The sequence below is a fragment of the Microtus oregoni genome, unplaced genomic scaffold, assembly GCF_018167655.1.
Source record: "Microtus oregoni isolate MIOR12 unplaced genomic scaffold, Mior012 000049F_ref0000343, whole genome shotgun sequence".
Taxonomy (NCBI): Eukaryota; Metazoa; Chordata; class Mammalia; order Rodentia; family Cricetidae; genus Microtus; species Microtus oregoni.
In genome coordinates, this window is record NW_024543223.1 from 803441 (window position 1) to 829977 (window position 26537).

Sequence of the window (26537 nt, forward strand, 5' to 3'; positions counted from 1 at the left end):
TTTGAGATTGCATCTGCCTCTATTGCCCAGGCTGGCCTCCAACTCCTGGCCTTACACAATTCTCCTGCCTCAGCCTTTGGGGTAGCTGGCACCATAGGCACAAACCACTGTACTTCTGCTGGCTTGCAAAACTGCCGCTTTGGTTGTTTCCCCACAGCTACCCCATATTACAGTCTAGCTTTACCACTGAGATGAACAATACCCAGGAATACTGTTCTTACTTTGGAAGTTCTGGCTTCCTGTAAATGTCCCTGTCACATTGTCCTTGTTTGCCTTGTTAGGTGCCATGTATGGGGTTAAGTTAGGTTCTTGCTCTAGATGTAAGGTAAATGTCTACATGTTCTCCCTGTCCCTTTCTCTGTAGCTAACGTCTCTTTCTTTCTCTGCAGAGCCAAAGAGGCCGATCAGTTAAAGCAAGACCTGCAGGAAGCCCGAGAAGCAGAGCGAAGAGCCAAGCAGAAGCTCTTGGAAATCGCCACCAAGCCTACATATCCAGTGAGCCTGGGCTGAGTCTAGCAGCCTTTGGCTGCTTTGGTCTAGCAACTTCCTTAAGCCTCACAGCCCTTTAGTTCACCTCATAGTGCCTTCAGGGTGACAAAGCAAAGCAAATAGAGAGCCTGGATAGAACCCTCCTAGTCTTCCATTTAGCCTGGACTGACTAGTCAGTTAATAGATAACAGACCGTAGAGCCATTTCCAGCCCTGGAATGTTTATTACTACTCCAGTCTCCACCTTCAAGAGAGTTTGCTGTCTAGATCCCTAGTGTCAAGCTAAATGTAATCTTCAGCTCTCAGTATAAACTAGGTACCATAACATAGTTCTGTGAAGGGACCGACTCTACACCTCAGAGTGAGACCCTGCTATGCCAGAACCAGCTGCCAACCTCAGTTTTGGGACTAGGAGTACTAGAATGGCTTGTACTAAATGGGGTCATAAAATACGTAGACATCACTTCCCTTCCTTTCCTCTGCTCATTCCACTCTGCAAAGGTTTTACTCACTTGTTCTCTATTCATATAATATCATCAATTGGAAATCTCTATCCTGATGGATATGCACAGGTGCCCAGATTACAGCCAGCTCTGGAGACAGGAAAGACTCAGTGTGACTGTATTTTGCAGAGGAACTGGATTCCCTGCTGAGCCGGGAAGAGAAGATGGAATATTGTAGGCAAGGACACAATGCATTCACAGCACAAACACATAACCCATTCTCGCATATGCTACACACAGTGCACAGTCATGTGCATGACAAACAGTGCACATTTGTGCAAGTGACACGTTCACATATTGCACAGATGCATTCAGGACACAGAGACATAAGTGCCTAGGGTATGAGTTGGAGAAATGCGAGCCATTTGCTATTGCCATGTATCCTTGTTATCTACTCCTGAGTAACAGATAACCTCAAGCAACCATTTATTTGTCTATTGGGCATGATGTGTTAATCAGACTCACATCTTCTCTCAAGTTCTCTCAGATGGTCACAGTCATGTGACAGCTGGGACTGTGACAGTCTGAGGGCTCAGCTAGGCCGTGTACCTGAAATAGATGTGTCTAAACATCTATTGGAACAAATTTTATAAATTACTGTCCCTTTGCTCTTTTTTTTAGTAGTGTGTCCGGGAGGAGAAAACACCAGTTCCTTAATGGCATCATGTCTTCTGGGTGGATTATAATTCAGCTAGCCAGTCCCTATAGATGAGTATTCAATATGATTTCTGTAGCAATTTTGAATACAACTGCACTGAACATCCCTGAATACAAATCTTTGCACATATATTTGACAGTATTGGTAGAATCAGTTCTCATAAGTAGAGCTGTGAGGTCAGGTGCTCATTTGTGATACTTACTGAAGAGTTATGCTTGTTTCTGCTCTCACCAGAAGGGGAACAGTTAGTGCTCTTCTTTTCTGGGAATTTTTTTTTTTTTTGAAGTGTAAGATAAATAGATGCACCTAAATTATAGCTATCCAGCCTGATGGATTTTCACAGGCCAGACTCTCTCATATATCCAGCATTCATTCCTGAAAACAGAGTATATGTAGCACCGAGATGTCCCTGCTCAGAGCCACATTTGACATTTGCCACTTTCCCTGCCTTAGACCTCATTGCCATAAATGAAAGCTCAAAGGTTCCTTCCACACACTGTTCCATACTGGGAAAAGATCCAAGGATGAAAAAGACAGAGTGTGCCCTCAGGAAGTCTGTAGACATAGAAAGACAAAGACATGAAAGGAGGGAACTTTGCAGTGTGGGCTTGAGGGAAAGACCTGTAGCAGCACTGCACACCGTGCTAAAGAACTGCAAAGGAGAAAAGCAGCCATGTTGCCAAGAGGGGTCTTGAAGAGCTTTGGTGAGAAACTGAAGGAGTTGAGAACCTTGAACAAGGAATGGAAAACTTGCTAGAAATGATGACATACACCTGTAATCCTAGTGCTCAGGAGGCTGAGACAGAAGTCTCATCAGTTTGAGACCAGCTTGGGATATGTGGTGAGGAGATAGCTTAATGGTAGTGTTTACCTAACGTGCACATCCCTAGTACCACAGAAAAAGACAAGGAAAGAGGAAGAGAGAGGAGAGCAGCAGGGAGGGAAAGAAAGAAGGAAACATACAGGACTACACAGATGGGAAAACGGCCATGCCCCGAGGGATAAAAAGCAGTACTGTTTATAATTTAACAGGACAAATTATGGGGACACTTGAACAGTAGATAGGGGCTGTATATTAGGTGATGTTTTGTTCTGGAATGAAAAGGCCCTGAAAACAACTCTAATGACTTCATCTTACTTTATCTTAAGCCCTCCTTTGGCTCTGTCTTCTGAATCTAAGCCTCTAACATATGTGCAAAAACCTTTTGGTCCAAAGCCAGTCTCTTACCAGCCTCCCTACAGGGCACTCCAGATGCCCAGGGCTCCTGTTGGACCCCCTCTACCCTATCTACAACCGTACTGCTGTTCCCACTCTGGCTCTTGTTCACCTTACTGAACTGTGAGGATTTGCAGACATCTGCTTCCTGAACAAGACTTTTATGTGCTTAGAGCCAGGGAGCGTATCTTCTCTCTGTCCAGCTCGTAGCCCCGTGCCTGGGAGTTTCTTTCCCGAAAAGCTGAGTGCAAGTTTGTATTTGATTGAAGTGATCGTGGAAATGATGAGGTTTGAGAAGAGAAGAGTGACTTCTCTGAATGTGGGTGCTTTGGGACCACTTACCTGGCAGTACTAAGTGTAGAGGACTTTGTCCTGTATAATTTAAACCTCCTAATCTGAGCTTTCTCACCGACAGCCCATGAACCCAATCCCAGCGCCACTTCCTCCTGACATACCGAGCTTCAACATCATTGGTGACAGCCTGTCGTTTGATTTCAAGGATACTGACATGAAGCGACTTTCCATGGAGATAGAGAAAGAAAAGTACGTACCCTCTGTGGCCTGCTGGGGCAGTCATGCACATGAGAGTGGATTCCACAGCAGCCAGATATTACCCCTGCAAAGTCTGATCTATCGTCACCCACTAGAGAACAAGTTTCCTAATTAGAAATTAAAGATAACAGATCAAGACAGCAGTCAGTGTCCCAGGATAAAAATAACACTTGATTGGTCACCTGGAATTTATAGTGGTTCAAACCTTGACTGAAGAATAGGACTGGGTCCTATCCCCTCAGTCAGACTGTTGTTTGCATAGTACTAAACTAGTTTTCTTCTGATCATGTTCTTCAGCAGTGCTTCCTAAGTCTAGAACAAAGGTGAAGAAAAAGGAAAAAAACACAAGTTTCTAGGCTGAGCAAAGCCTGGGTCCAGGTGGAACCAGTTCCCCTATGCTGGCAACTAGCCAGACCACAGCCACTTCTGTCAAGTGCCTCCACTTCCACTTTGTGGTCAGAAGTGGAGCAGAGATGGAGAGGAGTGCCATTGTAGATGAAATCTAAGTAAGATCCTCTCATTCCTTGAGCCAGAAGTAAATTGGTTAATAGCCACAGCTGGCAGAGAACAATCACAGAGGCCCTATATATTAAGCACCTGTGAGTCTTTGTCTCATTTAATTCATACTAATTAACAAACATCCCACTGGCATCAAAGGCGAGTTTTAGGGACTGGGGGTGTGGCTTAGTTGGTAGAGTGCTTGCCTAACATACGCAAAGCCCAGAGTTCAGTCTCCTGCACAGCTTAAGTCAGGCATGGTACATCAGTAATCTTAGTACTCAAGAAGTAGAGATAACAGGACCAGAACTGCAAGATTATCTTTGGCTACATAGCAAATTTAAGTCTGGCCTGGGCTACATGAGGACCTATCTCCAAAAAACTGCTGTGCTGTTCCGATCATATAAAATAGACTAGATTTAGTTTTAATGAGTCACCCAGCATCACATAGCTGATGGGGAGCAGGTCAAGGACTGAAACCCTTACTCACTGTGGTACTCAGAATAGCGCTCTGCAGTCCAGCATGAACCGTCAAGAACCAGGCTATCCTCCTGTGATCCCTCTACTGAGGACAGCTAAGGAGCTGTGATCCAGAGCTGCTGCTGCAGCATCAGACTGAGTCCCTTTCTCATTTTCCAGATGGACGTGTTTATGTGGTTGTGATCAGTATAAGGCCACATCCTGTCCTGTGTCGTGGTTTTTTATAGTTTGTATTTTCTTACTGTCTTAGTGTGTTTGGCTGTTATAACAAAATACCAGAGGCTGGAAAGCTTATAAACAACAGAAATTTACTTCTCAAAAAAAAAAAAAAGAAATTTACTTCTCATAGTTCTGGAGGCTTAGAAATCCAAGATGAAGGCATTGCCAGCTCAGAGTTCAATGAGTTTTCTTCCTGGTTCATAGATGGTACCTTCCTGTGTGCCCATGTGTATCAGGATTTCTCTAGGGTCTCTTTTTTAAGGACATAAATCCATCATGAGGCTGATGAACTAATCACTGCCCAGGGCCTCACCTCCTAACACATTGGTAGTTGGCCGCGGCATACGAATGGGACAACACTACATTCAGCCCATAGTACTTATTTTCTACACAAGCTGCAGAGCCCATCGACTGGCCACAGAAATCTGTTCAGAATGTTTGCTTATGTTTTCTGTTCACGCTTATAGTTAAACACTTTAACCTCGCCAGGTGAAAATGGCAACCTATTTCTTCTCGGTGTTGACTAAGTGGAATGTCTGCCATCTTTTCCTAAAGGTCTCAAGATAAGTGGGAGAGTAGATGTGGTTAACTGCTTCAGGAAGGGTGGAAGCAGAAGAGCAGGGTTCAGGAGCCTTGTTGATGTGACTTTTCTTTTTTTTTTTAATTTATTTATTATGTATATAGTGTTCTGGGTACCAGATCTCATTATAGATGGATGTGTGTCATCATGTGGTTGCTGGGAATTGAACTCAGGACCTCTGGAACAGCAGTCAGTTCTCTTAACCTCTGAGCCATCTTTCCAGCCCTGATATGATTTTTCATACAGAACTGAAAGCAGGGGTTATTTGGAGAGCACTCCAAAAGTTTATATGGAGCTTTCTTCCTGCCTGGAGGCCCTGTAATTATTCTCCCAACTGCACTGATGTGGAGAGAGATTTATAGCAGTTTAGAGGGTAGCCCGAGCTTCCTTCACTTCTGAGTAGACAGGTTCAGGTGTGAACCCCAGGCTGCTCCTGAAAACTTGTGAGTCATGGCAAGTCTCTTCTATATCTCAATGTCTGCCCAGTTCTGATGCATGGTTTCCTCTTGACAGAGTGGAGTACATGGAGAAGAGCAAGCATCTGCAAGAGCAGCTCAATGAGCTCAAGACGGAAATCGAGGCCTTGAAACTCAAAGAGAGGGAGACAGCCTTGGATATCCTACACAACGAGAACTCAGACAGGGGTGGCTCCAGTAGCAAGCACAATACCATTAAAAAGGTACCCGAGTCTCCTGGGTTTTGCTGAACAGGGTGCTTATTAATGAAATGTGAAGTTGGCATCTAGTCTCCTCAGGAGCCCAGTCATTAGCCTTCTTTCTTTACTTTCTTTCTTTTTAAAACATGTACTTAGTTGAGGGAGTTTTTCAACTCCTGACAGAAAAAGAATTTAAGCTGCCAGTGACCATGAACCCATTGGCTTGATGGAAGTAGAGCTTGTGTTAAAAGCTCTGATGAGATGAGTCCCTGTTTGAGGATGGGTTTTGATCTATCACTGAGCACTAAAGCGATTCTGTCTTTAAAGCCAGTGGGACTTACGCTCAAGGAAGCTGCCTTACTTAATGAGAGAGCACAATGAATTAAAGGCTGTTGAATGGAGTCCCCTCTAGTCTTTGTGTAAGACCATGTTCTAAATCTCCAACTTTTTCATACTTAAAAGGAAGTATATAGGAGAGCCTTAATGTTTAATAAGATGAGACTTCATTTCTGAGGCTCACAGAATCCCATCTGTCTCTCCTGATACTTAGAGTGCTCATCATTGTAGGGATTTAGGAGTTACTCAGACCTCCTTATCAGCACAAGAATGTATATACCTCTTATTTGGGCAAATTAATGCTCTGCTTTTAGCTGATTGCCCCTGTAAGACAGACGTTAGAAAGTGATTGCTGTGGTAGCACACAGTTGTAACCCTGGCATTTAGGAGGGAGAGGCTGGAGTTGCAAGTTCAAGGCCAGCCTGGTCTACAGAATAAGACCTTGTCTCCTTTTCCTTGAGTTTGGATGAAAACTGATGTGGTTAAGTTTCACGCTTTATTTCAGTTGGTAAAGCAGTCCCCAGCTTAAGGACTGTCTCTGTTTTCAATGATTAAGTTGTTACTGAAAATTTGGAGAAACCTATGTCTCCCTACCATCACATCCTCTCTCTCTCTCTCTCTCTCTCTCTCTCTCTCTCTCTCTCTCTCTCTCTCATCACTGATATATATGTAGGTAGGTAGGTGGATAGATAGACAATGTTACAGAGGACACCAAGTAGAGAACCACTGCAGTCACATGACCTACCAGGGAGGCATTGCATCCTCCACACCCTCTTTCCTATAGTCCCTGTTGTTTTCTGAATTTCTCCTTTCAAACAAAATTATTAAAAGTCAAAGGGGAGTTAAAACCAGGCATGGTGGCACACAGAACTCAGGAGGAGGAGGCAGGAAAATTAAAGATCATTTTGGCTACATAGAAAATGTCCCGTGCTGGGTGGTAGTGGCGCATTCCTTTAATCCTAGCAGAGACAGGTGGATGGATCTCTGCGAGTTCAAGGCCAACCTGGTCTACAGAGCTAGTTCCAGGACAGGCTTCAAAGCTACACAGAGAAACCCTGTCTCAAAAAAGGAAAAATAGGAAAGAAAGAAAGAAATTCATGTCCAGCCTGTGCTATATAAGACCCTGTCTTATAAGGGGGGGGGGGGGGGGGGAATAAAAAGGTATAAAGGAAGCCTCTACCCTTAAGCCAAAACAGCCCTGAGGGAGCAACCTCAGACCCTCATCGTGCCTCCTTGTCTTTTGGATACCTGTATTCCCGTTCAGTGGTGAGCTGGCCTCTGAGCCACAAGAGCCTGGAGTACTAAAAACCAGAGAGGCCAGTGTTCAAACCATGAAAGTACATGAAGTCACTTGTCTCAATTTCTGAGCATTTTGCAAATGACACATGTGGCATTTTGATTTCACAGGGTATATCTTTGTTTTTTCATTTTATTTTGCTGGTTTAGCCTCAAGCCCAAGGCAGAAGACCTATCTGCATTTGAGTCCTCAAAGTAGGTTATTCCCAGGTATTCTGTCTGTGGTGATGGTCCTGCCGTCTGTGATACTAACCCATGCATGAGCTTGCCTGTCTCTGTGTTCGGGCCACATGGAGCCCTCCCGAGGGCAGGTGAAGCCTGGGGCCTGGCCACAGCATGCTTTAAGGGTGAGAGCAGGAGTCCAGGGCCCAGACCAGCCTCATTCTGAAGAGCATGTCACGGGGCTACAGGACCGTTGCTTTGTCTATCTCATGTCACTGTTGGGCTGCGGAAGGTCATGGCTTCCTGTCCAATCAGATCTGTCTCTAAGTCCTTTGTCTTCTTGGTGGTGTATTCCTTTGATAGATAACTCTAGCATGGAGTGGGGTCAATTCTGATGCTTTTAAGACTGGCGTCTCTCGTCCAAGATCACTCCTACCCTGTGGTGGTGCACTCTTCAGACTTATCGCAGCTGGTGGCTTCTGGGCGTGGGTCACTTGTTCTCATTTTTCTCTCAAGCTTCCCGTTCTTTGCACACCCCTTTTCTTCCAGCAAACCCAGAGCACTGTGCATCTTTGAGCCAGCTGCCATGAGCTGGCTGTCCCATAGCCACTCTAAGGTCACTTTGGTTTCCACCCCCGCCTGCAGCATGGAGGTAGCTGCACATGGACAGTACTATTGCAGATACCCAGGAGACGAGCAAGCAACATTTGTGTTGAGTCAGTTTACTCAGAGATCGCAGATTGTTCTTTCAACATGCCTAGGCAGTAGAAGGAATTTATTTTGCCTAGGACAGGACTAGTGTTAAACTGTCACCCTGCCTCTGTTATCATAATCCCCAGTCATCCCAGTCATACCCGTTCCACTGTGCCTCTGACACTTTCTGACAGGAGTGTAGGCTCTTTCCCTTAGCAGCCTCACGGTAATCAAGTAGAAGAAACTCTGAACCTTGTGCCCAGGAGATTCATATTTGCTCATTGTCCCAGAAAAAGAGGTATTGAAGTTCCAGGTAGATCTTTCATCAGGTGAATAGGAGCTTACAAAGTCCCAAGAACCCATGACCTGAACACAATTTTGAGTGTCATTTGAGCCTGACAGTGAATAGATTCCTATTTTTTCAGCTTCATATGCCCACTTTGGTGTTGTTAACCTGACACCATGCAGTGTGTGTTTTGAGCAGACCATCAGAGCAGGCGGACAGGTGGATCTCTGCCTAAGTGCTGACTCCATGGCACTAGAGTACAAGTGGATCTGTGGTGGTTCACGAACTCTGGTTAACACAGGGCAAGCAGAAAATCCTGATTTGTTTTTACCTAATGCATCAGATATTCCCTGCATATAATTAACCAGTTTCATGTGAATGTGGGTTTATCTTTTTTGTGATATAGCATATTTACATTCTTCAGGGTCCTAGTTTTGCTCATCAGTTATCACTGAGTTGTTATAGAAAAGGAAGTTTCCTTTTTAGTCAGCTTTGTATTATTTTTAAACATATAGCCATAGTGACATTTGGCTAATGACAGACCAAGTACATAGTGGTGGTTGTATAAGTTTGAATTTGACTGCACTGCAGCCATTTTAGTCTGTAGCATGATTAATAAAAACCCAGAGACAGATATTAGAGTTCAACCTGAGGACCAGAAAAGCTAAACAGCCAGCCACTGGCTCTAACCTCTACCTCAGTCTGAAATGGCAATCCTGCCTCCAGGAATTCTCAGAACACATTCTATGATTTCCCTTAGTGATGAGGTCATCTAATGGCACATTTCTCACAGCATGGCCAATCATCAAGCAGCAAGTAGCTGTATATGGAAACGTTTGTTCATTCATTCACATGAATGTCTTAATGTGAAGTTGTTTTCAAAACAGGTTGCTAGGCTCTATTTAAGAATTCTGATTAACCAGGGACTACTAAAAGCAAGAACTTGGCTTTCAATATGATGTAAGTTCTTTCAGCAGTTCTAAACTAAATGCTGGTATGTTTCGCTGTACAGGAAGTCTGAAGAATGTTTCATAGGTATTAGCAAAGGCTCATGATTGATGGGCACCTGCCTGTGTAGATGTGGCTCACAAGTCATTCCCACTACTGTCTGAACCAATGCTAGCCTAGCAGAAAAGTGAGCCTTCTGACTTTGGTACTGTGAGTTCCTACATGTCAAGGGAAGAGCTCTGGGGATGAGAGATTGTCTTAGTCGGGGTTTCTTTTGCTGTGAAGAGACACCATGACTATGGTATCTCTTAGGAAGCATTTAATTGAAGCTTGCTTTTACTTCAGAAGCATAATAGCATACAGGCAGACATGGTGCTGAAGAGGTAGGTGAGAGTTCTGCATCTCAGCAGCAATAGGAAGAGAGAGACACTGGCCTGACTTGAGCATTTGAAACCCCAAAACCTCAGTGACATGCTTCCTTTAACAAGGCCACACTTCCTCCAACAAGGCCATACCTGCTGATCCCTGTCAGGCAGTGCCACTCCCTAATGACCAGGCATCCAACTATATGAGCCTATGGGGGCCATTCCTATTCAAACCACCATAAAGCTATAAAGGCTGACGGTGACTTGGAGCGTTTTCAGTCTCCTGAGAGCCTGTTATCCTGTGTCCAAACTAGCCAGCAGTGACTTTTGTTCTGTTTTCATGAGTTTTGATCATAGGTTTCTTCAAGGAGTAGGTCTCTCACTGTAATCCAGGGGTGGTTCTTTCACTATTCTGCTTCACCAAGGAGCTGTTTTGGACATGGTCCATGGAGGCTGTGAAAGGCCAAGGCTAACTCAGAGGCTGGGTTCTCAGTGTATAAAGTGAGGACATGACCACTCCAAGGTATGGTTGAGGAGGTTTTTATTGTAGATATGAGAAAGTGTGGAGCCAGGGCATCTGGAAGAGTCCAGAGCAGGGAGAGAAAGACTGACCATGGCCATGAGAGGAGGTGGGGGAAAACGAGAAGGGAAGGAAGAGTGTGGGCAAAAGAGACCATGAGAGAGGGAGGGGCTGAGAGAGCACATGGCTGAAATGTCAGGGTTATATAGGAAGCAGGAGTGGGGGAAAGAGAAGCCTATGAGCTGGAGAAGTTTAGGATAGGGAGGTGGGGTGAGAAGAGCTGAAAAGGGCCACAGGTACTGAGTGTTTCTGTGGGCCAGCTCGTCCTTTGTATGCTAATAGACGCCACAGCTAGCCATTTATTCTAAGTTTCTTCTGGACCTGACATTCAGAATGTCAAGTAGTGGGGCTCTCATCCTTTCTCAGTAGCTTTTACATTCTTTTTAAAATTTTGTATGTGTATAAATATTTTGCCTGCATGTATGTCTGTATAATATGTGCATGCCTGATGTCCACAGAGGCCAGAAGATGGCATCAGATCCTCTGGAACTGGAGTTTCGGATGGTTGTGAGCTACCATGTGGGTGCTGGGAATTGAATTCTGGATGAGCAGCCAGTACTCTTAACTACTGAGCCATCCATCACTCAAAAAAAAAAAAAAAGTTTTTGCTTTTTTAAAAGATAGAATTCTTATCTGTGAAAGATAAATGAAGCCCAGTAGTGGTTCATACTCATAAACCAGCTTCTTAAAAGACTGAGGCAGGAGAATCAGAAGCTCAAGGACAGTTCAATAATGAAGCAAGATATTGTCCCAAAGGAAAAGGACAGTGGAAGAACACTTGCTAGCATGTATGAAGCCCTGTGTTAGATCCCAGTAGCACAGAGATCATAAAAATAATCCACCAGGGGGGCTGGAGAGATGACTCAGAGGTTAAGAGCATTGCCTGTTCTTCCAAAGGTCCTGAGTTCAATTCCCAGCAACCACATGGTGGCTCACAACCATCTGTAATGGGGTCTGGTGCCCACTTCTGGCCTGCAGGCATACACAGAATAATGTATACATAATAACTAAATAAATATTTAAAAAAAATAATAATAATCCACCAGGTATTTCGTCCCAGGCCAAGCAGAACTACACAATGAGACCCCGCCTCAGATCATCACCATCATCATCATCATCCTCCGCCTTCCCCCATCCCCCAGGGTTGTTCTGAGGTCAAACGAGAAAAGTTACATGAAGCACTTCCTGCACAGTGAGGGTTTAAAGCATGGAAAGGAACATCTGCTTGCAAACTAGCGATGATGGAAGGATCAATCTTGGGTTGCACCACCACATTTAAGTCTACACTGGTGGTGAGCAGTAGGTGTGTTAACTGACATATGATAGAGGTGAAAAACTTCTAAAGCAGCTGGGCGGTGGTGGCGCACGCCTTTTATCCCAGCACTTGGGAGGCAGAGGCAGGTGGATCTCTGTGAGTTCTAGGCCAGCCTGGTTTACAAGAGCTAGTTCCAGGACAGGCTCCAAAGCTACAGATAAACCCTGTCTCGAAAACAAAAACAACAAAAATACCAAAAAAAAAAAAAAAAACCCAAAACTTCTAGAGCCAGAATTGGTTTTTCTGGCCCTTTTTCCAGTTGTAGCTTTGGGACTACAAGGTTACAATTTTTTTTCTCCTCCTTTTAATCTTATGTCCCCACATCTTCCACCTTTTCCGACTGATGATTAAAGCAACTGGTGTGGCATTTGCGTCTGAGTCAGCAAGCTGCCCTGGGGAACCAGGATTTATTTCACTCTCAGAGAGACAGAGACACATGTTCCTGACATCTGAGCCCTGAGTTACAGAGGGAACCCAGCAACCCAGCTGCATGGGCACACAGACCACCTTTGACCTGAGTGTTTGGGCTTCACAGCCACAGTGCTGATAACAGTGGTAACCAGGTATGGGTTAGCTTAGCCACCGCCCTCTGGAGGTGAAAACATCTTGGAGCAGGTATCCTTTGGGGCCATCCCGTCATTCTCTCAAGATTCCTAAGTCAGTCTTCTGATCTGAAATTGGGCCAAGAGCCAGCAAACAAATCATCATGCCCATAGCCTCCAGCAGAGCAAAGGGTTTCAAAGGAAGTTGACAGATGAGGAATTATGGGGGTTGTGGAGCTGAAAAAGCTTACTTCATTTGTAGATGGTTTAGATTGTCAGTGTCGAACCACATTTCCCACTGTGGAGGAGCAGGAAAAGCAGAGCTTTGACGTTTATCGGAAGCCCAGCTGCCTCTCCTGGATCAGGAAGACAGAAAAGTCCAATGTCATCTTCAATCTCTGCAGAGTCTCCTTGGAGATGCAGGGCTTGCGAAATGAAGTAGAACACTTCAGGCACCTGGAGAAGTGATAAATCACAGGGAGAAACTGAATATGCGTGAAAGGCATCTCCCACAATTAAAACAAGCAACCAGGGCCTCTCTGGTTCCCTCTAGTATACATGGATAGCCTCAAAGATTGCTGCTAAGAAGTTTGATGCACAGTTCATGTGTCTAGCCTTCACTGTAAGCCTGTTGACTGAGTGACCCTGATTGCTTCAGAAATGGGGATTGTGTGGTAGAACATCCTCAGTCCTAACAAAAACCAGCATTCTCAGGCTCCAGAATCTTCCCTTTATTTTACATTCAGGGAAGAAGGGAGAGAGAAGTGGGGTGGCGGCAGCAGTGAGGCTAGATATGAGCACAGGAGACCCAGGATTGCCTCAGGATCCTTCCTCAGCACCCAGGCTCTGTGGAAGCATACAGAAGACCTTAAGAGCTGGTCTTGTTGTTTTGTTTTGTTTTTATTTTTTGAGACAGGATCTCTTTACATAACCTGGCTGTCCTGGAACTCACTATGTAGACCAGGCTGGCTTCAAACTCAAAGAGATCTGCCTGCCTCTATCTCCTGAGTGCAGGGATTAAATGTGTACATCACCAATCCCGGCTTGAAGGCTGGTTTCAAAAGAGCTCTTCCTGGGGCTGAAGTGATGGCTCAGCATTTAGGAGCTCTAACTGCTGTTACAGAGGACCCAGGTTTGGTTCCCAGCACCTCAGGTTCACAACCTATCTGTAGCTCCAGCTTGAGGATCTGACATACTCTTCTAACCCCCTTGGGTACCAGACACAGGCATACATACAGACTAAACACTCATAAAATAAGATTTTAAAAGAGTGCTCTTCTTGGTTGTCACCCTGTGGGCTCACTCCTGAAAGCCATTTCTAACACAGAGTTGCTGAGAATCCTGTGGCTGCTGAGGGGTGTTGATTTCTTGCCTGCTTCTGGTAGGTCCAGATAGAAGAGTCTGCCAGCCTCTATCTGAGGCTACAGCCTGAGACTGGTTTTGATTGGGAAGCTTTACCCTGTAAAGGAGTTTGCTTTGGGAAATGTTGAGCCTACAAACCCTGCCTTGTGGCCTAGAATGTTTTATGACTATTTGAAAGTGCCTGTGACCATTATTGGGCCTTATTTGATGCAGTAAAACATTCCATTTGGCCCCTTGGCTCTGAAGATAGGTTTCCTTTCAGCACAACGCTCCCAGGGCACCTGATTTGTTGCTGCAACAGTGGGAGGGAAAAGCTGGGATGCAAACTCATTCTGCAGGCTCAGTGTTCTGTTCTTATGAGCTTTGCCATGATTTCTCTTTGGAGATTGGCAATTTAAAAGTGATATCAGTATATCTGGACCTCTTTCCTAAGGCTTTTGCCCAGAGTGCTTGGTAGAACACATTTAGCCTCCACCTGCCCAGTGAGGTGAATCAGGCCAATGAGTTCATTTGTTAGGTGGAAGAACAAAAGGCCCTTCTAGCATCACAGGGCAGAAGAGACACAGGCAGACATTTCCAGGCACGTTGCTGCTGCTTTATGTCCCTAGGGATTAGAATAGAGCGGATTCCCCAGGGATTTCCTGGGCAGATTTCTCTGTAAAGGAATTGGATTTGTTTATTGGGATGGATGTGGCCTCTCATTCTACCTCTGTTTAGGGATGAGCATGTGGACAGCTCTCTCCTTGCACACATCATGAAGAAGGCATTTGTGTGCAAGCTATCACAAGCAAGAATTTAGTGTACCTGGCTTATAGCAGTGCCCCTCCCACTGTGTTAGTACTCCCCATCTTGACCCCAGTTTAGAAAGGGGAATGTTTATCTTACCCAAACGAAGATCAAGTTGGATCTGCTGGTGCTGGCTATGGCTGTCTCCTTTCTGCTCGAGTCTGCTTGTTCCCTGTGCATCCTCATGCTAGAGAATCTGCATGTCCTTTTCTCTCTCCACCCTCCCCCGCTCCTTCATTTTCAGTATGTAGTGGTGGAGAGGAAGTGTAGCATGATTTTAGGGCTTGCATTTAAATTTTGCTGCATTTTTATGGGACGAGCTGAGTCTCAGCACTGGGAGTTATTAGGTTAGTATCTAAAATGGGTTTGGCACTGTGGGTCTTATTATTTAAAATGAATTAGACAGCCCCCTCCCATCTTCCTCTTCTCCCTGGGGGTAAGTGGATTGAGGCGAGGCCCCCAGAGACTAGTTTAAGGAATCCTGGTGCCCTGATTAGTTTTGTTCTTTCCGCTTAATTGTAGAGCTTCCTTTCTCCCCACTGATAACCAGAGTGCCTCTGTCCTGTCTGCCTCTGTACTCCCTTTAGCATTAGGACAAGATTGTTACAATGCAGCCTTGTGAATCAATTTTCTTTCTGTTCTGATGAAAGTGTAATTCATTCTTAATCAAGCAGCCTTGCTGCTGTGGGCTTTATGCTGGAATACATTTAGTTACCCTCCTGTCACTCTGGGACTTTTAGAGGAGAGATGGGCAGAGTAGAACTGGCAGTTTGCCTTCTCACAGTGGGTTTCCAGCAGGGGGCATCCTTGGGGTGTCAATGTTAGAACCTTGGTAGTTAGACTCCTCCCTCCTAGGCCATCAACAGGTGTTTCTCAGGAGCATCTTCTTTTTTTAAGATTTATTTATTATGTATACAACATTCTGCCCCTATATATGTCTACAGGCCAGAAGAGGGCTGGGAATTGAACTCAGAACCTCTGAAAGAGCAGTCAGCGCTCTTAACCTCTGAGCCATCTCTCCAGCCCTCTCAGGAGCATCTTGATGGAATCCCTATCATACAGTGAGCAGGAGACAGCTATGTCTGCAGATCCTTGCATAGGTTAGAGGAAACCAGCTGGGTAGCAGGTCCTTTTTGAAGGTAGGAAAACCAGGCTTTCGTTGCTTTTGTTGTTGGTTTTGTTTCATTTGAGACAGGGTCTCTCTATGTAGCCTTAGCTGGTCTGGGATTCGCTATGTAATCCAGGGTGGCCTCAAACTCAGAGGTTCTCCTGCTGACTCTCTAGTGCTGATATTTAAAGGTTAACACGAGCATGTCGAGCCAGTTTTTTTTTTCTTTTTTTTTTCTAGGACAGGGCCTATGTTGTCCAGGCTAGCCTTGACCTTACTATTTAGGATGTTCTTGTCTTAGCCTCCTGAATCCTGGGAGTACAGGAATGTGCCAGTGTGCCTGTTGTCTTTTGTTTATTTGTTTGGGTTTGGTTTGGTGAAATAGGGTCTTGCTGTGTAGTTCTAGCTGGCCTGGCTTCAAGCTCCTGCCTCTACCCATAAGTGCTGGGATCACAGGTGTGTCCACTATGCTTGGCATGCCTGTCTTTTTCTTTTTTTTAACCCCTGAGATAGGGTTTCTCTGTGTAACAGTCCTGGTTGTTCCAGAACTCGCTTTGTAGACCAGGCTGGCCTTGAACTCACAGAGATCTGCCTGCTTCTGTCTCCCAAGTGCTGGGATTAAAGACATGAGCCACCATTGCTCGCTGTCTTTTTTTAAAAAAAAAAAAAAAGATTTAATTTATTTAGTGTGTGCACAGTATTCTGCCTGCATGTGTCCCCGCAGGCCTGAAGATGACACCAGACAAATCTCAATCCAGGTGGTTTTAAGCCACCATGTGGTTGCTGGAAATGGATCTCAGGACTTCTGGAAGAAGCAGTCAATGCTCTTAACTTCTGAGCCATCTCTCTAGCCCCGGCACTCCTGTCTTTTTAAGAAGACAGATATATCTCCCAAATCCAGATTGTTTAAAGTTGATGATTTGTCCATTTTTGTCACATAACAGAAAGGGGCCTTCCACAGCCTGGTCATTGGTGGGTAGGTACTTATTCTAGGGCCTGTGTGTGTGTGTCGAGGTGGAAAGGAAGACCAGGGACCTATAGGATAAAAACAAAGCCACGAAGACCTGCTGCAGAGAAAGAAAAGGACATTGGTCTTTTCGGATTGGAATTGGATTAGTGACAGACTAACGGCCAGTTCCAACAGGAGAGAACTTAATTCCTCCTGTGTATCCACAGGGCTGATGCCAATCAGATGTGAAGACAGCTAAAGAGAGCAGCAGTCAGCCTAGGGCCTGGTGAGGAGGCCACGTGTTCTTTAGTCGTCTTCAGGGAGCTGGTTCCTCATGGTTTCCAGCCTTCCCAGACAGCCAGGTCTGACTGTCCAGATCCTGTGGCTGACCTTGTCTGGATCTGCTGTGAGTTTTGAAGGACTTTGCATAGCAGAATGGTCATTGGTCAGCACGTGCTCATAGAAGGCAGGTCCCAGCATGGAGTACTGGACCTGGGCATATCCATGTCCTGAGCATCTCAGCTTTACTAACCTGATGAACTAGAGAACTCTCGTTGCCCAGACAGTCTCCCAGGTATCTTAGTGGTATGAGCAGAACCTGTACCCCACATTCAAGATGTCTGTCTCCACAACCAAAGGGTATGTATTGAACTCTGGAGCTGGGATTCTGCACCCCACATTGAAGGGATGCACCTCCACAGCCAAAGCACATGTGAACACTATAGCTGGGATTATGCACCCCACCTCCACAGCCTAAGACTGCGTATGAACGTTATGGCTGGGATTCTGCTGGTGGGCTGGGACTTGGGTGGGTTCAAATCTCAACTCGGTGTGACTTGTTATAAGGCTCCTGTGAAAGGAAATGAGGCTGGAATCTTTTGGTTTGGTTTTTTGCTTGTTTGTTTCTTTAAGTTAGGGTTTCTCTGTGTAGCCCTGCCTGTCCTGGATCTATCTCTGTGAACCAGGCTGGTCTTGAACTCAGAGATCCTCCTGCCTCTGTGCCACCATGCCCTGCTGAGGCTGGAACCTTAGTGGAGTTGTCTCCATGGCACTCTTTGGATCTTACAAGCAGAGATGTTGCTGTGCTGTGCATAGAGATCCAACCCTATCACTGATCAACAAGACAGCCCAAGTGTTGCTGTGGGCTCATGGACTTTTGGATGTGAGAGTTTCACAAGAAACCCAGGAAATTTTTTTTTTTTTGATTTTTCGAGACAGGGTTTCTCCGTAGCTTTTGGTTCCTGTCCTGGAACTAGCTCTTGTAGACCAGGCTGGCCTCGAACTCACAGAGATCCGCCTGCCTCTGCCTCCCGAGTGCTGGGATTAAAGGCGTGCGCCACCACCGCCCGGCCCCAGGAAATTTTTTGACTGGTATTATGAAGGAGGGCTAAAGCAATGTTCCACTTCCTCTGAACCTGCATTTTTTCTTTCATGAGCCTCTCCTACTTGTAGTGTGGTAACCAACTTTCTAGGATGAGCCCTACCTATGTCAGAGAGAGCAGGTAACAATAGATCCCATGGGGGTAGCTTGCCCACAGAGTGCCTAACCAGGAGCGCAGTCGACAGAAACAGGTAGCAGTGCCCCAAAACAAGGGCTTTTTGGGCTCTGGAATGCCTCCTTCATGGGTTCCTTGAACATATACTAAAGAAGAAGCTCAAGACTTCCGCCCGAATACCCTTGAACCACTGCCTGCCTCCTGCATGAGCTCTGCCCTCGGTCCTGCCGGAAGGAGGGCATTTGATGTTCTAAGATAGAGGGTGCTGCTGAGGGACAAGCTGTCAAGGGTGGCCGCTGGAAGCATTCCCGTAGTGGGAAGTGAGCACATGCTATAAATTCGTCAGACTTTGGGTTTCCTGATGGAGTTAGAAGTGCCAGGAACTGTATGGTAAGGGTAGAATGTGAGGTAATGGCAGTCAGGCCTCCCTTCGAAATGGGCGATGACCACAGGAGGCTCTCAGCTACCCTGCACCGTGAACGTCTCGGCCCTGGGGCTCCTGAAAGGCCGCTCGTCCACATGCTATTGCAGTATTGGCTGCTCTCAGCCTGTACTTTCCTCCGTCCTAAGGACAGACTCGTTTTGGGTCGTTTTACCCTGCAGTGCAGCACTGGTGGGGCTCTGGTAGAAGCAGCTTCCCAAAAAGAGAGCTTTGCATCCTAACAAGTACATGCTTGAGTACCTGAAATCGGATGCTGCCAAAACCCTCCCCAAGCACCTTGAGGGGACAGCCAACATGCTTGGATAGTGGATCCAGGAATTCTTGGAGCCAACATTGTGGAAACAGGCAAGAGACTTTCAGAGGCCCCCACAGCCTGGGCGTCCTGCCTGGGGAAGTAGCCAGGCCTCTCAGGGCAATGTCTGTCCTGGCTCAGAGGCTGGCACAGTTAGTTTGTGGTCCTTCTTCTGAATGCATCTTATCTAACTAGGGTTTTGCTCTGATTTGCTTCCCCTAGAAGGGCTTTGACACCACAGTTAGGTGACAGCTGAAGAGTTCTCAGTATAAACCAGGTCGGTGCTGGGTATTTTCTCTGTCACCCTGAGAAGGGGCTGCATTGCCCTGTGTCACCATTGGGAACTTAGGCCAGCAGGTTTGTGACCTGGTCACTGCACAGACAGATCCTTAAGTCTCACTGTACTTAGATTTCACTGGAAGTGGTTGTGGGTATGTCTTGTCCCTGCCTGCAGGCTCCTTATGCTAAGAAATCTCCTAAGGTTGTCCTAGAAGTGTGGGGACACCTTTTGATTTAAAGCTTCCCCAGGGGAGATTTTTGTCCTAGATCTCTGGCATCTTCCTTCCTCTCCTTTACTGGTCCCCATTATCACAGGGCACACACGCACTGTCCCCTCTCTTCTGCCATTGTGGAGAAACCGAGCCAAACGCAGTTCCCGTCTAGAGGGTGTTCTGCCTCAACAAAGAAAAGCCCTCTCCATTCCTGGCAGAACTGGGCTTCTATAGAGCTTCTGGAATTGGTTCTGCTGAAGAAAACAGCTCAGATGCCTCCTTGCATTCAGCTTGTTAGTCGGGAACTTCAAGGCCAAAAGATTTGGCAGGATTTAGAGAGTCGGCTCTCAAGCTGGCTCATTCTGAGCACACTGATGCTGCCTGTCTTTTGATGCTGAGGTGGGCTCAGTCTCCCTCTCCTGCCCTTTGTAGAGCTTTGGTGAGTACTGCAGATTCTTCAGACTCAGAGACTACCCAAGGCCCAGGGAAGGACCAGACCAGGTAGCCTGCCCTGTGGCTTACCTCCAGAGGAGTGAGGTTCAGAGATATCAAGGGTGTTTACTGAAGCCACACAGTGAGCTGGAATGGAAACAACCTTGTGTCTCCCATTTAGTTACAATTGTGGCCCATATCCCATTCCATCCACTCAATAACTAGTCTGTTCTCTCGTTCAGAGCCAAGCTCTAAGGTAAATGTTTTGGGGGATGAAGATGGACAGTGTAGTTACTGACACATCCCTTTCTGGGAAGCCCTGGGCTGCATCAGGAACATAGAATCTTGCCCCAGGGCTCTATTTCAGAAGTAGTTTGAAATCGGTGCCTGTGCCAATGTGTCTGTCAGAGAGGCTGGGAGTGGAGAGGGAGGTGTGTCTGTCTCTGCTCCCCTTCTCCATTTTCTTGGGTGGTATCCTCCTGGGAGACACTGGGGTAACCGGTCTTGTGGAGAACGAAGATCTGTTGCCTCTTGGCTTCCAGGCCATGGGCAGGCCTGCTTTGAAGTTGCCCTGATCTAGAGCAGAGAGAACACTCTCCATCTGACACAGGCCTTCCTTGCCTGACGCCATGCGCCTTGCCTAGGTGTAAGACTTGTAGTGCCAGCCTGGGCCTCAGCCCAGAGAAGCTGGTGCACTCCAGATAGCACAGGACGAGAGTCGGTGTTTCGGAGCCAGAAGAAACATGAGAATCACAAATAGACTCCTTCCTCTGGGAGGAGGTTGTGTGACAGATGTACCTGCTGCAGTGCGGTGCGGTGTGTCTGCCCACCAGCCATCCTTTCTGGCGTGTCATTTACATTTGAATCCTGGGGTCAATCTGCACCTTTATCCGGGTTTGACCACCAGTATCTTGAACATCTATTTGGACATGCTTCTCTGTTGCCCTGCAGCAAGATGGGCTGGGCTGTGAATCCCAGAGCCCCTCTCAGCTTCTCTCTTCTTTCTTACAGCTCACTCTGCAGAGCGCCAAGTCCCGAGTGGCCTTCTTTGAAGAACTTTAGCAGTGACCCGGCCACCTCAGGAACTGCCACTTCTGCTGACAGCCACAGGATGGGCCTGACCCCGTGGGAACCATCAATAGGGGCCTGGCTTGTTTGGGAACTCTCTTGAGTAGAGGGCCCAGTCCTCTTCGTGTGCAGTTGGTTTTGAACTTTGGCCCTGTAGAGATCTCTCAAGGTGTTTTAGTTCTCCTGGTCTGCATCTTCTTTTCTTTGTTTTTTCTTTTCTCTCTCTCTCTCTTTTTTTTTTTTTTAGAAGTAATTGTTGCTGTACATGGATGCCATCCTTCCCACATTCTAGGCACTGTGGTGTGAGTGTCCAGTGCCTGCTGCTGACTCCAGAACCTGGTTTGGGAAGTGACTTTAGGATTCCAGTGTGGAGGCTGCCTAAAGTCTACCATACTGGTGCTACCCACTGCCCCACTGGTTCTAAGATGTACCCCCCCCCCTCCACAGTGAGGACCTGACACAGTGCAGGAGCATGGACAGACTGAGCTTAGAGCCAGCAAAGAGGGTTCGTTAGCCAGGCTCCCCTGAGACCGTGTTGTAGCTGTCTAATGGCAGGAGGCAGGCTTACGATAGGAGCTGTGGTGAAAGGCTGCTGGCTAGCTGAAGGAGCCCATGCGGGGATCATGACTGCCTTCAGGCTCGGTCACTTGCCTGTGCTATGCCAGGGGTTTCCTGGTCACTTTCCCATCAGTGACCACGGCCTCCATTACCCCATTCAGTACATGGACCTCCAGAGTTCTGCTGCCCGTCCCATCACGCTCTGCCCAGCTCTCTCTGATACCTAGGCCCTATCACCCTTGTCTTCCCTGAGCCTGACAGAGGTGTCCACTCACAGTCAGTGGTCTCATGTGTTAACCCTATGGGTTGCTCCATGCTGGGCAGCAGGTGCACGCCATGTGGCTCGTACACTCCATGGTTAGGTCTGCCTTTTTGGAATAGGTGTCACTCCTGTGGCCAGTCGGGACCCTTAGGTCCTCACAGGGCATGTAATATGCCTCAGTCCATGAAAAGATGTCTGTTCACTGAAGGCAGCTGAGTCAAGGGACTGGGAGCCAAGGTATGCTCCACAGTACAATTTGGTTTTGAGAAACTGAGGCACTCTACTCTGTTTCCACTGCCTGGCCACCCATCTGGCCACTTTGCCATAGTTAGGCACCCCTGAGTGTCACCCTAGCCTCCTTGGGACTAGGACTCTAGTCTAGAACCTAAGGCTGAGGGAAAGTCCTCCAGACTTGACATGCTGACATTTGTCAAGTTTGCCATGGCTCTGATGTTGAGCTGTCTTTCGGACCTGAAGCCCATGCCTGAATTTCCTCCAGGACTGACTTTCTTCCTCTCTGTGAATTTAATCTTTGACAATGGCTGTGGGTCACAGGATGCTGGTTTATAAAAACTATGTCAGGCCTTGTTTTTAGTTTACTGTTTGTATCCCAAATTTGGGGAATGCCAAGCTACATAACCACGTGGGAGCCCTGGTATTTGAGCAGTGGCAGGTGTAACCATTGCCTGGTGGATGGGGCCCAAAACCCACTCACTCATGAGTACCTGAGCGTCCCTGGAGAGAGAAGCTGGGGTCCCCAAAGCACCACCAGCCCCAGTAGAGGAGGACTGAAAGCAGTACCCATTTTGAGCCTGCAGCTGAGTTATTCATGGTAGGCAGTTTTACAGTCAAGGGAGGACATCTCTGAAGTCCAAGGGAAGTGGCCAACTTTGGCTGTTTCATTTCTAGCTTCAGTGGCTCAGGTAGAGGTACCGTGATGCTGAAACAGTCACTGCTCAGTGCAGGACACTGAGGCCATACCTTAGCCACAGCAGCACTCTGACCCGAGGTCACTGCTGAATTCTTGTGTACTTGCCAGGCCTTGCTAAACCACACCCGTGGATGTACATAGCACTACTTGATTTACTGTTTTATCATCTTGTAGACAGATTTCAAAAAAGTTCAGAGGCTGCCAGCCAACAGCAGTGACTAACTATCCTTGCCAGCAGGGCCAGAGCCTCAAAGCCCCTGGGGCAAGCGCCTTCACGACGTGGGGCTGGGGTGTGCAGCCTCTCCCAGGTGCCTTGAGGCCAAGCCAGCGCCTGCCGGCTTCCGTTCCTCTGTTTTCTTATTAAACAGCTTTTCCTGGGAGGCCTGTGTCATTCCTGTGGGCCCAGACCATGAAGCTGTTTTCTATTTGGGGTGGGGGTGATTGTAATTTAAGTGATTGTTTTAATAAAAATTCTAAGCTGCTAGAATCTACCATTAGTGTCCTAACTTTTTTTAGCTTTTTGTTTTCGGTATATTGTATCTGAATGTATATATGTGCACCACATGTATGTCTGTTGCCCACAGAGGTCAGAAGACATCAGACCCCCAGCACTGAAATTGCGGATGGTTGTATGTTACCATGTGGTTGCTGGGAACTAACCTGGGGGTCCTGGAGCAGCAAGTGCTCTTAATTGCTGAGCCACATGCTTGCAGGCAGGACACTCATACACAAATACTCTATGGCATACACCTATATAGTTCTCAGGAGGCTGAGGCAGGAGGATTACAAGTTTGAGGCTAGCCTGTCCCCAAAATAAACTAAGTCATTATGCTGTGTAGCCTGATGACTGGCGCCCTGTGTGAGTGTGCTGTGCCATCACGAGACAGTGAGACCCTAACACTGCATTTCCGTAATCACTGGGTGATGCGTGCCTGGATGCACATTTCCCAGGGTCTGAGTTAAATACTATTTTGGGATAAAGTTATAACAGAATTATAAAAGTTTTGGCAATGGTAGCATAACTGATTAAACCACACTTTTTTGAGGAGGTATTTTGTGGTGGTATTGGTTTTGTTTTGTTTGTTTGGCTTTTCAAGACAGAGTTTCTGGCCTGACTATCCAAGAACTCAGTCTGTAGACCAGGCTGACCTTGAACTCAAGAGATCAGCCCGCCTCTGCCTCAGCCTCCTGAGAGCAGGGATTAAAGGTGTGCACCACTATGCCCAGTTTACGCCACACTGTTTTGAGACAGGATCTCACTATGTAACCCTGACTGTCCTCAAACTCACAGAGATCCACCTGCCTCTGCTTCCTGAATGCTGGGATTAAAAGTATATGCCACTACACCTGGCAAAACTTTTTTTTTTTTTGAGATGTGTCTCCTGTATCCCAAGCTACCCTTAGTCTCACTAAACAGCTGAAGATGACCTTGAACTCCTGTTCCTCTTGTCTCCCCACCCCCACCCCCAGTACTGAGACTACAGTCAGCCACACCACTCTTAATTTATGTGGTGCTGGGGGTCCTACTCGGGGCTTCAGGCGTGCTATTTTGTATTGGATCAATTTAAATACAAGTTTCCTGCGTATAGATTATTAGTCCTAATAACTGGAGGGGCCTGAATTCCTCACAGTCAAAGCAGAGAAATTGCTCTCTATATACTGGTCATGTTAAGCAGTATTTTTACCTGACTTTTTAAAGACCCCAGTAGCCCAAAGTGCTCACACTGTCAGCCTAGCGTCTCCATCAAGCAGAGCTGGAACTGACAGTATTGGCTGATAGTTCCATTATTTTGAAACATTATGTAGTCCAGACTGTCCCCATCTCCCAGTCCTGCCTTGCTCACTCTAGTGCTGAAATGACAGGTGTTCATCTGGTATGGAATGACAGGCTCTGCCTGGCATCGTGGTGTGGAACAGATTGCCCAAGTTCTAGTGTTTTCAGTTGTCCTGGCCTATGATGGCAACTCCAGGTAGCTTGGACCTTGGTCCTTCATTGTGGTGTCCACTGCTGTCACTGCGGTCTCCCAGCCAGCACTTCCTCCTCTGCCTGTGCTTCTTGAGTGGGAAGTACCTGGCAGCTGCCCTCTGGAGCTGAGTGTCCCAGAAGCCTTCATGGGGAGGATCAGATTAGGAGTCCCACCTGTAATGAAGAGCTGGGAACCCAGGTCTAGAAGGGCAGAAGGTTCTGAAGGCAGTAAATCGCTGCAACCTTGTCTGGTTCAATCCCTTGCAGTCTGGAGAAGAGAAAGTCACTGTCTTCACCTCTCTGTCTCCCTGCAGACAGCCCAGACATCCTCTCCAGCAAGAGGGCTCTCCCCCGCCCCTCCCCGCCTGCCGTGTGGGGCTCCCTGGCAGCCTGTCATTACTGCATTATGGCAGGATCCCGAGGCTGCAGTTCCAGCCCTGTAGGGAGAAAGCTCCTTTAGCCATCAGCATGGTGGCAGGGCAGCGCTAGCAAATTATGGGGCCGTTTATCAGCACAGCAAGGTCTCTATCTGGCTCAGAGGGCCCCCCCGCTGGTTCTTCTTCTGTTTCCACTGGATGCCCATTTCTCACTGGAGTGGTCACCCCAGAATAGCACCTCGCCTGCTGCTGCCAGGTAGACTTGAGGGCTGCCTGAGAACCCTGAAGTGGAGCTACAGAAACTTCAGCCTCCAGTTATCAGCACTGCCTAGCCGGGCACAGCCCTTACCCCCTGGGCAGCGTCCTCCGTCAGTTCTGTAAAAGGGATTGACAGTGATACCTCTAGGGGCCTCCGGCAGATGAAGGACAGAAACAAAAAGCACTCCAGAGTCACAAGAGGACTCAGTGGGTAAAGACACTTGCTGTTAAATTCAATCCCAGGACCCACGAGGTATTGGAAGGGAGAGAGCCGACTCCAACAAGTTGTTTTCTGATCTCTACCCGAGCACAACAGCACATGCATGCCATCCCCCAATAAATATGTGTAATAAAAAAATAAGTATTTCAAGACAATAATAAAAAAATTAAATGCCAGACAGTGATGGTACACGCCTTTAATCCCAGCACTCAGGCAGGCAGATCTCTGAATTCGAGGCCAGCCTGGTCTACAGAGTGTCAAAAAAACAAAAACAAAACAAAGTATTCCAATTTCTCAGAAAAGTGTAGTATGGGCATGGAACAACAGGAAGAAACAGGATGTTTTGTTTTTAGACAGGCTCTTCCTCTCTCCCAGGGTGGCCTTGAACTCAAGAACGTCCTGTCCTCCCACCTTGCTCCCTAGTGCTAAGATAGCAGGTGTGTGTCCTCAGCAGCGTGTGACCTCCAGGGCTCTGGGAACAAGTCTTGAAGTCTTGACGTGACCCAGTCACCTGGGGTCCCACACGGACATTTTCCAGCCATTCCAACCTGGGCAAGTGGTCTCCCCTCTCGTATGGTGCTGTCAACAGCACTTTATAGAGATTCATGGTGCCTAGAAGGCCCTAAGCAGAGGAACTAGACATGTGGTCACTCCAGGGTGCTGGTTTTCTCTGAATAGTGCCTTCTGGAGGGCCGAGGCAGGAGGAAGCAGAGAAGAGAACCAGGGTGACCCAGACCAAGTCAGAGCCCAGAGGCACCAGACCCACGCACTGCCCCAAGTGGGCCCCATCCCACCCCCTGCACCTGCGGCTTAATGAGCTTGCATCTGGCCCATTTGTCCTCAGTGTTTGCCCAGTGCCAGCTGCAAAGCCCATGAGATGATAGATAACCCGGCCTGGGGCTGCCCGGGAAGGATATTACTGTGCCACGTTAGTGCTCTCCTCTTGGGTCAATAATTTACTGGAGGCTCAGGACAGGAGGCTCTAGAAGGACCCCACGGAGCACCTGGGCTGAGAGAATCACGCAGCAGACACTAAAGAGAGGAGCCAGTGACCTCATTTTCTCTTATCAGGCATGAGGGAGTCCCTATAGAGCCTTGCCCATTTCCAATATAAATAATGTAATTTGCCGCCCCACCCCACCCCCGTTGGGGAGGAAGGGGCGGCCT

General features: G+C 47.2%; 1 protein-coding gene across 7 annotated transcripts in view; it reads left to right on the forward strand.

Moving 5' to 3' along the window:
• The window catches only part of LOC121436439 (merlin), a 93157-nt gene extending 72198 nt beyond the window's left edge, over window positions 1–20959 (forward strand). For 3 of the 7 annotated variants that reach the window (XM_041636328.1, XM_041636332.1, XM_041636331.1), the window contains 4 exons: window positions 390–495; window positions 3281–3408; window positions 5708–5873; window positions 20742–20959. In XM_041636328.1, the coding sequence (XP_041492262.1) occupies window positions 390–495; window positions 3281–3408; window positions 5708–5873; window positions 20742–20792 (451 nt within the window). In that variant the 3' untranslated portion in view covers window positions 20793–20959. Of the gene's footprint in view, window positions 1–389; window positions 496–3280; window positions 3409–5707; window positions 5874–7631; window positions 7760–20741 lie in introns of those variants that run through there. The other 4 variants (XM_041636329.1, XM_041636334.1, XM_041636330.1 and 1 more) reach the window with 3 other exon arrangements.
• The last annotated feature ends 5578 nt before the right edge of the window (window positions 20960–26537 follow it).